This window comes from Populus nigra, chromosome 7 (genome assembly GCF_951802175.1).
Source record: "Populus nigra chromosome 7, ddPopNigr1.1, whole genome shotgun sequence".
In the NCBI taxonomy this organism is placed as follows: domain Eukaryota; kingdom Viridiplantae; phylum Streptophyta; class Magnoliopsida; order Malpighiales; family Salicaceae; genus Populus; species Populus nigra.
Genome location: NC_084858.1, coordinates 19,334,257 through 19,350,722, shown reverse-complemented (window position 1 = coordinate 19,350,722; position 16,466 = coordinate 19,334,257). Strand labels below are relative to the sequence as shown.

Genomic DNA, 16,466 nt, shown 5'->3' with positions numbered 1-16,466 from the left:
TATAAAAAATCGGCTCATATATATTATCTGATCTAAGATGTTCCATAACCTCCGATCCGTTGCTCTTCACAAAATATACAGATGAACAATGGTGAATAACCTATTACTGTGTTTCAAAATACAACAAGGCAAAGGAGAAAGCAGCAGAAGAGAAAAATTGAGATTCTGTTCAATGACTTCGCTGCCAGCATCTCATGCCTTCTCATCCTGGGGCTACTAGTTCCCGTCAAGTGATATGAGCTTGGAAATGCACCGAAAACCCTTGCATAAACCATCTCCCTTAACATCCCAACAACTGGTTCCTGCAAACCAGTCATCGTAGGGTCTCCAAGGTTAAGTAATGGTGATGGGGAAGCCTCTTCGAAACTGCCATATGGATTAGAATTGTAGTTATGGCTCTGGTAAGGATTACGATATGGAAGCCGCTGGCTGGTATTAGATGTGTTCGACATGACACCTTGAGCACCACAAGCTGAAGGTCTGGGAGGTATGATCATACCCCTATATGGTGCCTTGCCTTCAGCTTCAGTTGAGCCTTGGCCACGGCCATAGAGGGGGACCATGGTAGCGTGAGATATATCAGCTTTGCATACTGGGCATTGCGGATGCTCATCAGAGGCAAGGGAGGCGCTCTGGACATGGAGCCACTTGTAAATGCAGGGCCAGCAGTAGAGGTGGCCACAGAGGGTGACTACTGGCTCATGTGCAAAATCAAAACAGATATTACAGTCAAAACAGCCACTAAAACTTTCGGCGTCGGCTGCTGCACTTGAAACTGATTTCCATCCCTGGGCAAAATATCGCTCAAAGTCCATGGATCTATTCTCACGTCCTTCTTTAACTCTGAAATAGATAAGAGAAATCAAACCAGATCAGTAACAATTTTCCCTCATCAACCAAGTTGAAGCACCAAACTAACTTATAAACTTCCATTAATACACAATCTGAAACTCACTACTTGGAAGGGGAACTGGGCAAGAATAAAGAACCAGTAAAGATACCACTTGCGTGTATAATATTTAATATTTTTATATCATTAAAATTAAAATAGAAAAACATCAATTTAATATTTTTTCAAGCTAAAAATATTTTTTAAAAAATATCTAAAAAACAGAAGCCGAAGGACAAACAGCCTCTAGTGTTCTTGGTTTAATTTCGTTTTACGATTTCCAAATTCATTTCTCTTGAAAAAGCAATGATGAAGTACATGGCTTAAACATATACTTTGAACATTCTAGATAAGCACCGCTTTCTAAATCCTAGGAAGACAAACCACGTACATACTAAGAAAAACCAAACTTTTCAAAGACAAAAAATAAGGCATGAAGAACAAGTTGAACACAGATAAGATCAGGAAGAGCAGTTCCCCACGCAACAAAAAATCATTACAGAATTCAATATCGCATGCCTTTTAGTCCATTAAAGTCCAAGTTCTGACTAATCTTCTTCAAGCACAAAGCAAATTCATCTAAATCTCTTTTTTGTTGGCCCAGTGAAAGTGACAACGAAGGATTGAATAATCAGCAAAATGATTGTTAATTTAAACCAAGATCTAATTAATTAAATAATTATGTGTCGAGTTTATGAGGTTGGAACTGGTAAATCATGGAAAAAATTAAAATATAAAATGACCAGGCACTGACCCTTCAAAATTATATATATATATATATAAAAGCTGAGTCAAATAAAAAAAATATCCAAGCATTGGATTCTTGTTAAATCATATTATAATCTATGACAGAAAAAACTACCATAAATTAAATAAATAAATAAAATTCTTTCTAGAACCCATGAACTCAGAAAGATAGCAATAACTTAAAAAAAAAAGTTGGTTCTAAGTAACGGTGATCACTAGCATCAACAAGGAACCTGGAAACAACATCTAAGTAATTGTGAAATTAACCATATCAAAAACAAAATCTAAAATTTTGTAGGGGTTTTTCTCAAAGATGGCTAAGAAGGAAAAAAAAAGTCGAATTGGACCTAAAAATTGTGCGATTCTTCCACTTTTAAAGCGAATTTTGCCACTTTGACACAAATAAAAAATTGAAAATCAGAATAAATCAAATCTCGTTCCTCTCTCATTAAGCTATTTTCCTTCATTTTCCTTGCCTTTACCCCCTCTTTCCTAGAAGCCTAACAAAATACACTATACATTTCAATCAACCAAAAACAAAAGATAGAGATCCAAGATCTATGCCAAAATCACAAATCAAGAATCAAAACAAACAACAAAGTATAAGAAATGAAGCACAAGAAACAAAGAAAAAAAAACATCAGCTAAAGAAGCCTATAACCAATCAACTAAAGATTACCTGAAAAGGAAATTAGAGATAAAATAACAGCGTGTTCGTTTGGCTTGATTAAATTAGAGGCTTCGAGTAAGCTTCAATGGAAATTTTGCAGATGAGACAGAGAAATAGAGCGGGGAAGAGATTGGCAAAGGGTATTGATGAAGCGTAATCTCTAGGGTGGGGTTTATATATAAGGGGGAATCCAACGTCCGTTTCGTTTAAGATTATATTTGTTTATTTTTTTCGATTATTACGGAGGCGCTTTGACATGTGTGGGTCCCGCTCGGAGTTAGTAGTAATGAAAAAAATACATTCAATTTATCAAAATGTATTATAATAATATAAAAATGTGTTTTTAATATTGTTTAAGGAAAAACTTAATTGTAATTGATGTTTAACTATTTATTTAGGATTGTGATAATGATTATTTTTTAAAATGTTTTTTATTTGATAATATATTAAAATAATATTTATTTTTAATTTTTAATTTTATTTTTAATATTATCACATTAAAATAATTTAAAAATACAAAAAAAATATTAATTCAAATCTAAAAAAATTAAACTTTTAGAAAATATAGTTGGATCTCAATGTTAAACGAGATCTAAATGCAAGTTTGTATTATGGTATAAGATTTTTTTTGGTTAAAAATATATTAAAATAATTAATTTTTTATTTTATTTTTAATATCAACCAATCAAAATCATCAAAGAAAATTAAAAAAAAATCATCAAATTCATATTTATTTTCAAAATAAATAAAATTTTAAAACATAATAAAATACAATTAAAAACACGATACTAAACATACAATAAATTATTTTAAAATTATTCAATTTATTAAAAACAATTATAGAAAATACCACTCATGATTGTGACAGTTTATCGTGCAAAAGAGGATTTTATTTAATTTAGATTGTGTTTTTTTAAATAAATTTGTTGGATTATACGCTTCATATTCACTATGATTTCATTTAGACCTTCGCTCGACTTATCTTTAATTTATACCCAACTTTCTGCAAAATCAAGCGAGAACTTATCAAATAATTAAGAAGCTTGTTACGTATATCACGTTACGGCAATCCAAGATCTTGCAAAACAAAACTCTCTATCTAAGTGGTGGTTTAATGGTAAAAACTTAGAATTAAAAGGTTTATTTTTTTTATAATTTCATATTCGAGCTCTGTGGTTATTTATATAATGGTTATTTGAGACTTATATGGTCATTAATTTCAGAATTCATAGGATTAGTTGAGATACATCTAAACTAACTTAGACATTATATTAATTTTTTTAAAAAAATCGCAAAACTATGTGAATGGATTAATTGTAAGTTGCAATTTTTTTCAAAATGCTTATAGTCTCCGGTACTCGAAACTTCTAGCCAAAGTCAAAGTATTAATTACTGCACCAAAATTGGACCCAGAACCTCCATTTTCAATTTTTACAGTGTATTCTTTTATATAAATTTACTAAAATAATATATATTTTATTTTTTAAATTTTATTTTTAATATCAGCATTATCATAAAAATAATAAAAAAATACATATAAAAAATTTAAAATAAAAAATATTTTTCTTTAAAAAATTATGGTATGGTCCAATACAAATGCATTATATGTTGAATCTTGTACTTAATGTAATAGAATTGATCTTCGAGTTCTTATTTATTTCATGAAAAATAGTTTTTAAAAATTATTTTTTAAAATTTTTCTGTGTTTATTTGTCATTAAATAAATTGATCAACGAAAAACACTTTTCAGTTTAAAAAAAATTAGCTTGATTTTCAGAAAAGTATTTTCCTTTTATTTTAGACGAAAAACATTTTTCAGAAATTGTAAAAAATTTAAAAATTTTATATTTTATTTATTGATTATATCAAATTTGGTCCTTAAACTTCTTATTACTATATTATTTTTTTTGAATTTTTTTTTCAATTTTATTCCTTAAAATTTGATTTAATTTAATTTTATATTAACAAAATATGAAAAATTGTTTCTCTTCGTTTTATGTTTTTTCTTTAAATATAAAATTGACTAAAAGTTTTGAAAGCTATTAAAAGCAAACAAAAATTGGTTTTCAAAAGTTCTTAAAACTAGTTTTTTACGCTATAGTAATATATTTTGGAGGTCATTTGGTTCAATAATAAAATAGGCATGGATCATGCCTAGGATCGGTCGAGGACAAGGTTCGAGGAGGCTTGGGATTATGCCAAGATTGGTTTGGGACGTCCATGGTGCGGTGTGAGACCTAGACTAGGGAACCGGAATCGTCCAGGACCTAGCTAGTCCAAAGTGCTTAGAGTTTGGATGAGATAGTGCCAGATTCGGGGTGCCTAAAGAGCTGAGGTTAGGTACGAGGCTTCAAGGTGTCGAGGTAAGGTCTAGCCTATTTGGCTAGTGGCTGGACCGTAATTTTATTAAAATTATTATTTTTTATTTTAAATTAATTTTTAAATATTATTTTATCATGCAGTGTTAGAAATAATTTTTTCTAATATATATATATTATTTTAATATATTTCTATAACAATATTTAATATGCGCGCGCATGCTGTCCTGCTTTTTCCTTAAAAAATATTTAAATGATAACAAACTATATATTAGATTTCAAAAATAAATAAGATATATTTTATGAAATAAAAATTGTTTTCATTTAATAAAAGGTCTCAAGTATAAAATGAAGATTATCTATTTATCAAACGTATATATATATCTTAAAACGTTATCGTTAACCTTGAACCGGCTCTGATTTAGGCCAGGATCTATTCCCTTGATCAACAAACCTAGATGATTTAGCGTTTGAAACTACATTCATGAACGTCGCAGGTGCTGAAGACAGTTGGATATATATTTGCCCATACATCGCCCCTCACAGACATCATATGGAGCTAGAACAGAGAGACATCAGCTAGGACCGGTAGAACCCTGGGAAGAAAACGAGTCCTTCTAGATGAACAAGAACGCCTAAAATTCAACAGCAGCGTCCCTTTTCTAGAAGTTCTGCTCGTGACATGGTTACCAGATCTTTGTTTTATAATTCTTGCAACCCTGGCAGGCAGGTCTCTTGCGTTGATCGTGGCTCCACGTTAACCTGTCCCAAGTCTTTTTCTTTCTGCTAGGGGTCATCACTTTTTATTCAAGTCTAATCTCGTGCTCTTGGCCGGTTGCTCACCTAGGTGTCAGCCTCCTTTTTTTTATTATTATTAGTTACAATCTGACCAATCGAGCTCCACAAAGCCCCAAAAAGAATAATCCAACTGCGTAGTGACATGTGGGCAAATTAAGTGTTTCTTTATTTTTATAATTCAATAGTGTTTTTGAAAAAAATAATTTTTTATATTTTTTTACTTTAAATTATTATTTTATTTTTTAAAATCATTTTGATATGCAAATGTTAAAAATAATTTTTTAAAAAATTATTTTAATATATTTCTGAATAAAAATATTTTAAAAAAACAATCACTACCATACTTTTAACACCTGTTTATTATTATCAAAAGGCACTGTTGATTATTGTATGTTTTTATAGCTAGCACTATCTGAATTTGTGGAATTTTCTAATCTATCTTCACCTTATTCTATACTTTATATTTCTTGTCTTATTCCTCATGTTAAAGGTTGCTATAGCACTATCTGAATTTGTGGAATTTTCTAATCTATCTTCACCTTATTCTATAATTTATTTTTCTTGTTTTCCTTCCTATCACATGCTGCTATCTTACACTAGTAGTTGTCTTTTAAATTTTTTTATATTAAAAATACACTAAAATAATATATTTTAAAAAAATATTGTTAACATTAATATATCAAAACAATTAAAAAATTAAAAATTAAATAAAAAATTTAAATATTTTTTTAAAAAAGTATCTAAAACAAACACTACCTACCAGTACCTAAAGTCAAACCCCACGAAGTAAAGTAAACACAAAGGCTAATATATAGACAAGGTTACAGGAGCAGAAAGTTAAAGGACACAAAGCTCAAGTGGACCTTATATATCACTACATTTCTGGGTGGCTCACACGTCACACTCTCATATCCTTTAATCTCATAGAATCTTAATTAATTATTTCGATATTTTATTATAAAATTATAGCAGTTGGGCGCAGCCTGTCTTGTCTTTTGGCACATCCGATTTGGAAGGACCTGATCCGCTGTGTTTGGAAACTATACAAGTAGAATTAATTAAGGACTGTTTATAAGCGGGAGTGAATTGGTATATTCTCATATCATATAATAAGGTAAGTTTTATTTATTTATTTATCGTTGTATCTTTAATTTTACCCATATAAAATAACTGAGTTTCTAATTTATTATAACATTATTTTTTCATCTAAATTAACTAAATGAGTCATACACATAACTTGATGTTACATTAAGATAGCCCAATATCTATGAAGAAATTAACTGAATTATCCTTATTATATTAAAGCACGTGACATATATACCGATTAAAGATTATTTTTTTAAAAAATCACACGTGACCACACTTCTCTCCATTTTTTTAAATTAAGAATAAAATATAAAAATTAACTCAATTAAAAATATAAAAACATATTGAAAGTACATATTCATTTCTTTTCTTTTTTTATAACCAAGAAAGGAACATGATAGGACTTTGTTGTTACAGCGGCAATAATTTACAGTTTGGTTGGAATTATATGAATAATATTTCATTATATTTGAAATCTTGTGAGTGTTAATAATATTTTAAATTTAATTTTTAAAAATACCATGAAAATAAATTGGAGATCGGCCCCTCAGATCTACAATTTTAAAAAAGCAAAATTTAATATTAAAACTAATTTTTTTTTCAAAACACTCATTTACCTTTTATTTTTAAAGACCTTTAAAGAAATAAGATAAAGGTAATAAGAGTAATATAAAAAATAAAATGAATTGAATCTTATCTCTCCCAAACATGTAAATTTAATTTATTTATCAATTAAATTCAAATTATATACTATAATTGAATTTAATTACAGTTAAAAATTAATTCCAAATAATTTATTAGTATTCGGTAGTCAATTTATTAGCAACATTAAATTCATGGTAATTGGCATTATTGAAAGGAAATGATAGTAGAAGTTGTAAAGTGCTTGTAGTTTAAATGAGTGTTTGAGAGTATTGTAATTTTTGTTTTAAAAATTGTTTTAAAAAAGTATTTTATATAAAATTAATTTTTTATAGTTTTTATGAATTAGAGTTAAAAAGAAAAAAATAAAAAATATTTAAAAAAAAAACTATAAATGTTTGAGAGTATTGTAATTTTTGTTTTAAAAATTGTTTTTAAAAAGTATTTTATATAAAATTAATTTTTTATAGTTTTTATGAATTAGAGTTAAAAAGAAAAAAATAAAAAATATTTAAAAAAAAAACTATAAATGTTTGAGAGTATTGTAATTTTTGTTTTAAAAATTGTTTTAAAAAAGTATTTTATATAAAATTAATTTTTTATAGTTTTTATGAATTAGAGTTAAAAAGAAAAAAATAAAAAATATTTTAAAAAAAAACTATAAACCACACTTCTAAATAAGTTCTAAAAGGTCCATCTAGAAGGCGATTTATCAAGAAGTAGACTGGCCAGTTGTGAGTTCGGTATGTATCACAGGCTGGGGGAGGACTCGCATGCGAAATAGCAGTTAGTAACTTGCAATGCAAGGCAAGGCAAGGCAAGCACTAAGGAACATAAAGGACAGATCTGAGTTCCAATTTCTCTATCCTTAGCGTGACACATCAGTATACATAGTGCTCGGTTATTAAGTAAAAAAAAAAAACGTGTGTGGAGAGTAGTACCAAGGTTGTCAATTCTGTTCTGTTCCGCTTGGAATGATCGAAATATTCCATACCAATTCAAAAAACGAAACAAAACGGAACAAATTTCATCTCATTTTAAATCTCGGTCCGTTCCGGATTTTTCGGCTAAATTCCGCCCGAAACGTTCCGGTTCCATTCCACATGTTCCGTTCCGCTCTTGAAAAGCCATTGAATCAAATTGAACCTTATTCAATTTAATTAATTAAATCACCCAATTATAAAAAGCTCTTTTTTATTACTATTTTCTATAACAATGATATTAATAATAACATTGAAAATTATTATTACTATTTTCATTAACAATGATATTAATTTTTTAAAATTAGATTTATCACTAATATATATGGTTTATATTCATGTTGTTTTTTTCATGTTTATACTTTGTAGGAATTTGAGCAAAACAAGGGATGCTTTAGATTTCATTAGCCTTAATAACATTGATCTAACTTTATATTTAAAATATTTGTGTTAAAACATTTTACTTTCATAATATTTTGATATTTTGTTTAAGTTGAATTACTTTAAGTTAAAGATCTATTTAATCTTGACTATTTAAAAATATTTTAAATTTTGAAATTATATTTGTTTGGCATTGTGTTTGTATTGCATAATTTATAATTAATTTATCTTAAATTTGAATTATGTTTGTTGAATATATATATATATATATATATATATATATATGAACAGTATAACCCCGAAATGGCACGCCGAAACACTCCGAAACTGAAACATTCCATTCCAATTGAAAAAACGAAACACCTACCGAAACGGAATTGACAACCTTGAGTAGTACCGTTCAGCTCATATTGTGCACCATTTTATTATTGTTCATAAATTTTTTTAATTTGGTATTTCAAAAAAAAATTTGGTGTGATTGCATTTATTTTTTTGCTATATTCAAGAAAAATTAAATAAAATTCTTTGATTAAAAATAAAATTAAAAGACAGAAAACCAAGTAAAAAAGATGTTATAAATAGATAATGATTTCAAGGTTCATTCAAAAAATTTAATTTAATCCTTAATACTATAAATCTTATACCTCAATATTTTTTGAATTAAATTTTGGTCTAAAATTTAATTCTTAATATATTTTAGTTTTTTATTTGAGAGATTAAAAAGAAAAGTCGCTTGATTTTGATAATAGAAAAAATATATTATTTTATTTTCTCTGAAGTTATTATTAGATAATGTATTTGCTTTTTATGGATTGAAATTTACTTAGGAATTTCTTTAATATTTTAACCAGAAGTGTTCATTTTATTTTCTTTGAAGTTTTTTATTCCAAGAATGAATACATATATGGGCATTTTTTTTATCAACGCAAGTCAATGAAACACTATTGGCCAAAACAAGCTAAACTTAGAAATTCAATCAGCTACACTTCCCTGAACGTCCATTTTCCTGAAATTCTATTATTAAATAAAAATTAGTGTTTGGAAGCATGGTAAAGTTATTTTCAAAATATTTTTATTTAAAAATATATTAAAATAATATTTTTTTTATTTTTTTTTCATATCAGCATATTAAAATAATTTAAAAAATAAAAAAATAAATTTCGACCCATCTTCATTTAAACCGCATTCCCAGGGCTGAAAAACAATTAATTCGTGATATTAGTGAGCTTATCTTGGTTTAAGATTCCAAACTTTTGGATAATTATTGCATCCGTAACCACAAAATCAGATTTTTACCTTTCTATGCTTAATTTATCACTATGTTCGTACGATTGTTTTCTCGGACTAATTCAAGTTGAGGTTGGTAGCTTATCAACCACCACGTATTTACTGTCGTGTTATTGACAATCTAGTTTGAATTCCAATATTTTTTGTCGGACAAATCCAACTTTTCCTTGAACAACCCCAGCGCTTTAAAATGTTAAAATCGTGCCATCCCTTTTAACCTTTTATTTTTACATTTTGAATACGTTTTTTTAAAAAATAAAAAATATTTTGTTTTTTTTATTTTAAATTAATATTTTTTTATGTTTTTAAATTATTTTGATATGTTGTTGTCAAAAAAAAATTAAAATAAAAAAATATTATTTGATGTATTTTCAAATAAAAAATATTTTATAAAACAGAATGAAATTTTTTTAAAAATAAGAATACCCCTTCTCTTTCACAATATCTTATTTCTTTTAATTTGATCCAAAATCCCAAATAACTAAAACACCAAATCTCTATATCTTCACTTTCTCTAAGATCAAACATCCAAAACTAAAAATTCTTCCTAAAATCTACCTCCCTTCGTAGTACTTTTTCTCCATTACTATCTCCTCACCACATTGCCAACTTCTAATAATCTTTGTTATCACTATTAATTTTTATTGTTTTAAAAATTGAATATTGAGATTTGTTCCTAGTTTCAGCACTGGTAGATTTGATTTTTGGCCGGAAGGGTTGCATGAAGTAGTAATTGTAGTTGTTGTTTTATGGGTTTGTGTTTGCAGGTATGCTTTGAATTTATTGGTAGCAAGGTTTATGGTAATGATGATGAAGATTATGATGATAGTGGTGGTTGGTAAATGTTAGGGATTGTTGAAAATGAAGTTGAATATATTTTTAGAAAGGTTATCAAAAAAATTTCTTGTAGTGACTTTGATAATTATGCCTGAATTAAAACTATTAGAGAATTAATATAAAAAATATTTTTTAAAGTTTTATCTAATAGCTCGAGCTTTTAAATTGAGATGATTATTTTGTTGGGTTTTTCAAAAACACATATACGCATCAGAAATAATAAATTTAAGAGTTTTTCAAGAGTTTCAATGATCTTGTTAGATAGATTATCTAAAGATCAAATGTTTTTTTAGTTTTAAATAATTACTTCAAGGCAGAGTTTTTACAAACCACAAGTCGTTCAAGTGTCTAACTTCTAACAATAATCCACATAAATCACCAATGATAAATCTCTTAAACCCTTATAGAAGAGAGGAATTGATGTGCTTTTGAGTGCTAGCTCTTTTCTTTTGTATTTTTCAAGTGTAAATAAGTTTTAAAATTTTATCTAATTAGGTCTGTACTTGATTTTGTTTAAGCTCTAGAATTGAAATTCCTTGCACTGATTACAATCTAGTTTTCAATTTCTAAAACTTATTTACAATCAAGTTACACTTGATTAATCATACTAGTTTAATTTATGATCAATGATTATTACGCATGTAACTCATTAAGTTTCCTAATAAATTAGTTGAAATATAAATTACAATTCTAAATAAAATAGGATTAAATAAATAAAACAAATTGATTTATTATCAATTAAATAATTGATTGGTTTATATTTGAAGATCAATTACAATGTCTAACTACGTGTCATGATCCCTCCAATATTAGAAAAGTTATAAGTGATTTAATTTAACCTTTCAGTCTTAGTATAATTATTATCCCTTCATCAACAATATTTTGATTTAGATATTATAATATGAAGTGTGTCTACACTATTAAATCATGTTTGTTCTCAACACCATAGTTATTGGTTATATTAATAAGATTTGAAACTCTTTTCAAATTTCACTTCACCTTACACAAAGATCTACAATCAATACTATTTGAGAATAAATAAAATATATTTTTTAATTCACTTAAGGTGATGCGTCTTCTCTTGATTACTCAAACACCTTTATATAGTTTATGTTATACTTGATATGTGTCTATTTGTTACCCCTTTACTAGGATAACATGTAACATGATCAAAGTATAACATTATCTATATAAGATAATTTAGTGATCTGAAGACTAAGAATCACTTGGACAACAGTCACATGAGTTTTTTTTATAAACACAAGTGATCTCTTCGTATGAAATTCTAATGCTGGTCAGATCAGTGTACTTGTCATATAACAAACATTTACATATTAGTTTTAAGTATATCTCATATCTCGACTTACGAGAACAATTGTTTTATTTCATGAAAAAAGAGAGAGCATAAAATAGATCAATACCAACAACTCTAATTAATATTCAATTCTAATATAGTATTGACTATGAACATTTAAAAACAATATTTTAATGCAATAAAAATATCATAACTATAATAATTTTGTAATTTTCTTTGCAAAATATTTTTGTCTCTAAGACTTTATCTTTAATCTATATTCATCAATTAAATATTTAATGAATATTAAAAATAAATAAAACCTCTTTTAAAAAATAAATATGTTTACATAAACAACATTAATGTCACATGTGACTAATCAATCAACCACATAGCATATATACTAACATATTTAATATAATATTGAAGCTTTAATGATTAAATAATCACAAATTTAATTTTTATCATTCTCATTTTTATAATTAAAATAAAAAATTAAATATAAAGTTGTAACGAATCTATGTAAACTTTAAATTTAAAATATTTTCAATTGAGAGAATATATTAGAAAGTTAATACAAAAATAACACGAACAACTTGAAATTTTAGATTAAACATTATTTTTTTACAAGAAGAAAGTGAAAATGCATATGCTAATGGCACTTGTCATGGTGAAATTTTATAGGTGTTAGTGCAAATAAAATAGATTTAAAATAGTTGACTTGGTTGCAAGGTGAAAAAACCTAATGATGAATTAGAAAAAAATTAGGTTAATGAGCCCTGGGGTGTGGTCATAATCCAAACCTTCTACTATAATCCTTAATTTAGAATTATTATTTAGAGCATGATATTTTATATTTGATTTTAAAAATAAAATAAAAAATACATAAATAACTAAGAAACAGAAGAAAAAGATTATTTCCTCATGTATAACTAAACATTTTAGAAATTAAAAAATAATTTAACTAATGAAAACATATATTAGTAATATAATGAATTCAAATTAAAAAAAGGAAAAAAAAATAAAAAAAGTATCCAAGATGTTCTTTTTATATAATTAATTATTTCCCTCATTTATAATTATTATTTATAATGAATAAAGATGGAATTATAAAATCAAGGAAAGACAAAATTGGCAAGAGTTATTTTTGTATTTGTAATTTTTTAATTTTTTAATTTATTTCTCATCTTTTTATGTTTTTTAATATAAAAAAAGTATATTATAAAAATATTTCAAAGTTAACAGTCAAATAACACCGTTAATAAAGGAAGATCTAACAGTGTTAACAAACTCGTCGTATAAGGTTTGGATTAGAAAGTTTCGAAAGTAAAGGACCTCATTGAGAAAATATTGAGAATAGAAGGAGCTGAGCTCATTAACCCCACAAAAACTAAACTGGAGCGAAAACATTTGAATTTGAAAAGGAGAAACCAAATTTAAAGGCGCGCCACACGCACAAAACGCCCCTCACTCTCCAATTTCCAACAGAATCTCACAACTCAAAAATCTCTCCTTCTCTCTCAATTTTAATTCCAGAAAATACTCACTCAAAAATGTCAGCAGCGAAAACAAGCTCCAAAAAGCGAGTTGCCGAGTCGTTACTTACCAAATCGGCATCCAAATTCCGAGTCGAGGACGAGTTCGATCCCGATTTCTCCAGGTCCATCTTCAAAACCTCTATCTAGTAATTTCTTGTTGTGCTAATGAAGAAATAAACTGAAATTGAGATTATGATCTTAATTGCAGTGATATAAAGGGGATAATGTCGGCGTTACAGCAGATCAGAGAGAAATCTCAAAAGGACGGTCAAAAGAAGAACGAACAGACGATTTCTAGGTCACTATAGTTTATTGTCGTTTTTGGTTAGATATGAATCGGTTATTTGTTTTATTTCTAATATTTTCAGTGATATTTTCGTGGAATCATAGATTTTATGCGCGTGTGTTTTAATTTCGATATATTTTTGTGAGACGCGGATAATAATTTTATCTTAGAGATTGAAGAAGTTCAATTTTTGCTGATTTAGCTAGAATTTGGATTTTACATGGTCTTTTACTAATTCTCTGTAGTCTTCAGGTATCTTAGTGGTATTAACTTGAATGAAGTGTTTGATTCCGTACGAATAATTAATTCACAGGTTTCTAATATTTTCAGAGTTTTTTTTTTTGAAATCTGTGTAGAGACTGATTTTTTTTTATGTGTTTTTAAATAAATTTAATTTTTGATCCGATACAGGTTTAGTAATTCTAGTTTTCTAAAAACTATTTGAATTTAATTTAGGAATTGATTTTGCTTATTGTTTTTTTTTTTTTAATAATCTATTGATCTCTGTAATTTATACAAAGATTTGACCGTGTTCTTTTATGGGGACAGTGTGGGCTCTGAGATCAAGTCTATGATTGATGAATTGAAGTCTAAAATAGAGAAGGACAGGTTAACAATTAAGCATAAACAATCCATTATTAAAACCTGCAGATGTACTCTGTACATGTTCTTGTTTAATTTTATCATTTTTTTTTTCACTGTTAGGCAAACTTTTGCGAAGGCACTCACAAAAAGCTCAAAGGAGGTTTGTAGAGAACAGAAGGGGGATCAAAATGAGAATAAATTAGGTTTATTGTTAGTTTTTCAGATCTTTGAATGTGTAATTAACGGGTGCATATGGGTGTGATTATGTGATTGGATGTCTGTAGTGCGAAAATTGCTTGAAGAGCGAGACCGCTAAGTTTCAAGAGATCTATGACAAATTTTGCAAGGAGAAAGCAACTCATTTGCAGGCCCAGAAAGGTACTTTGTTGACTCCAAGTTCTGGGCTTAATTTTCATGTATTTTTTCATCTGATGTTTAAATGTCGAGCTGCTACAACAATTGTTGACTGACGAAACTTTATACGTGGATTGTGGATGGAGTGGACACTGCATAGAAATAGAATAAGATGGTGCTTCAATATGGAAATGAGGGAGATTAGGCCACAGATGATGATGGGAACGATGAAAACGAATTGAGCATAGTAACTGCCCATTTGATATTGTCGTTTCTAACTGTATTCTCAGCCCTTATTTTGAAAATGAAATGTTCTTGCTTGCTTACGTGGCCACTTCGAAAATCATTTCGGGAGGATCGGTAAAAGTTGAAAATTGTGCAAAATGGATGTTGCTCTTTCCTTTTCAGAATGCTACTCTCTATATGATAGCAAATTCAATCCCAAATAATAACTTCTGGTTTTAATTTAGTGCTATTTGTCGATCCTTTTTGGCAGATACTGTTTCAAGATTCGAGGAAGACAAGGAAACGCTGTGCATGAGATATGAACAAATGAGTAAGGACTGAACATAAGATAAGACTCTCACTTTCTTCTAGTGAAATACAATACAGCTCATTCAGTTATGGGTCCGTATCAGGGAAGAAAGAGAAGAGCATGATATCTGAGCATGAGAAAACCTGTGCCGATAAAATTGCTCAATTGGCGGAGTCATTGAAAAAGAAAAAGCAGGTAGCCTAATTAAAGATATCAAGTTATTGATTTAGAGGGTATAAGAGAGTATATTATTGGTTGTTTTTTAAAGTATTTTAAAAATATATAAAAATATATTTTTTAAAATTATAATATTAAAATGATTTGAAAATAAAGAATTAATTTTTTTTTAAAATTTCAACGAACGTCTACATTTCTGCCAACCTTCATGCCAACAGTACTATTAACCTAATTTTTCTTTCTGCGAAACACAGGACGACAAAACTTTCTGCATTTTGAGGAAAAGCCTTGGCTCGTTCCTGGAATATGCCTCAGATGAGGACTTCCTTCCTGAGGATTGAAGATTGCATTAGTAGAGATTACTGCAAGCATTTTACTGTGGATAGCCAATTCCTTCCTTCTCCCAAGCCAAAGCAGTATATGCTTTAACTTTTACATATTGCTGTCCCACGGAAACTCGTATGCATTTTCTTCCAGAATTCTCCTCTTTCATGTCCCTGTCCCCATTTAACTTTTACTTAGGTCTACATTTTTTTTATAATCTACTTAGGTTACTGGTGGAGAATCTGTTAATATCCTCTAGCGAACTACAAGTCTACAATGGTTAGTAGCCGACAGCTTGAAGTTTCCTAGGACATTACCTTTTTTTTTTTTTTTTTGGCAAGGACATGACTAGTCCAATCCTGCATATGCAACTGTTGTCGGTTGTATGTACCAGCGACAGGCTCTGTCGTACCTTATACTTACACTTTCTGGCCAACGGTAGCAGTAGAAAATTCTGTTGTAAGAGTGTTAGGTGAGACATTGGAAAATATTAAGCAATGACTAGTAGATAAAAATCATGTGGTTTGGCGAGACAACATGAAGTTCTTTAGTAGGAGATTAGTCAAATCATAGAAGGTAAAGACAGAAAAATAGGTTTAGCGATACATGGAATGGAAGCATGCTTTCCTTGAGTTTGAATGCTTCAAACTCCTTTATTTTTGAAGTTTCTAAAGTCGATCATTTATCATTTCGTAGAGGACCATAATTCAACATGAATTGACATGACGATCATAAAAT

At 28.3% G+C, this 16,466-nt stretch overlaps 2 protein-coding genes across 3 annotated transcripts; one reads left to right on the top strand and one right to left on the bottom strand.

Moving 5' to 3' along the window:
• On the bottom strand, nucleotides 1-2,473 carry LOC133698669 (E3 ubiquitin-protein ligase RMA1H1-like). The gene is made up of 2 exons (XM_062121680.1): nucleotides 2,316-2,473; nucleotides 1-843 (listed from the first exon to the last, which is right to left on the bottom strand). The coding sequence occupies exon 2, from the start codon at nucleotides 813-815 to the stop codon at nucleotides 114-116; it is 702 nt and encodes a 233-aa protein (XP_061977664.1). The 5' UTR covers nucleotides 816-843; nucleotides 2,316-2,473; the 3' UTR covers nucleotides 1-113.
• Nucleotides 2,474-13,384: 10,911 nt separating this feature from the next.
• On the top strand, nucleotides 13,385-16,039 carry LOC133700199 (uncharacterized). 2 transcript variants are annotated; one of them, XM_062123743.1, is made up of 8 exons: nucleotides 13,385-13,589; nucleotides 13,676-13,765; nucleotides 14,303-14,362; nucleotides 14,459-14,498; nucleotides 14,623-14,716; nucleotides 15,189-15,248; nucleotides 15,331-15,422; nucleotides 15,659-16,039. In XM_062123743.1, the coding sequence occupies exons 1-8, from the start codon at nucleotides 13,483-13,485 to the stop codon at nucleotides 15,743-15,745; spliced, it is 630 nt and encodes a 209-aa protein (XP_061979727.1). In that variant the 5' UTR covers nucleotides 13,385-13,482; the 3' UTR covers nucleotides 15,746-16,039. The 2 variants fall into 2 exon arrangements, with proteins under 2 accessions (XP_061979727.1, XP_061979728.1); XM_062123744.1 differs by lacking the exon at nucleotides 14,303-14,362.
• The last annotated feature ends 427 nt before the right edge of the window (nucleotides 16,040-16,466 follow it).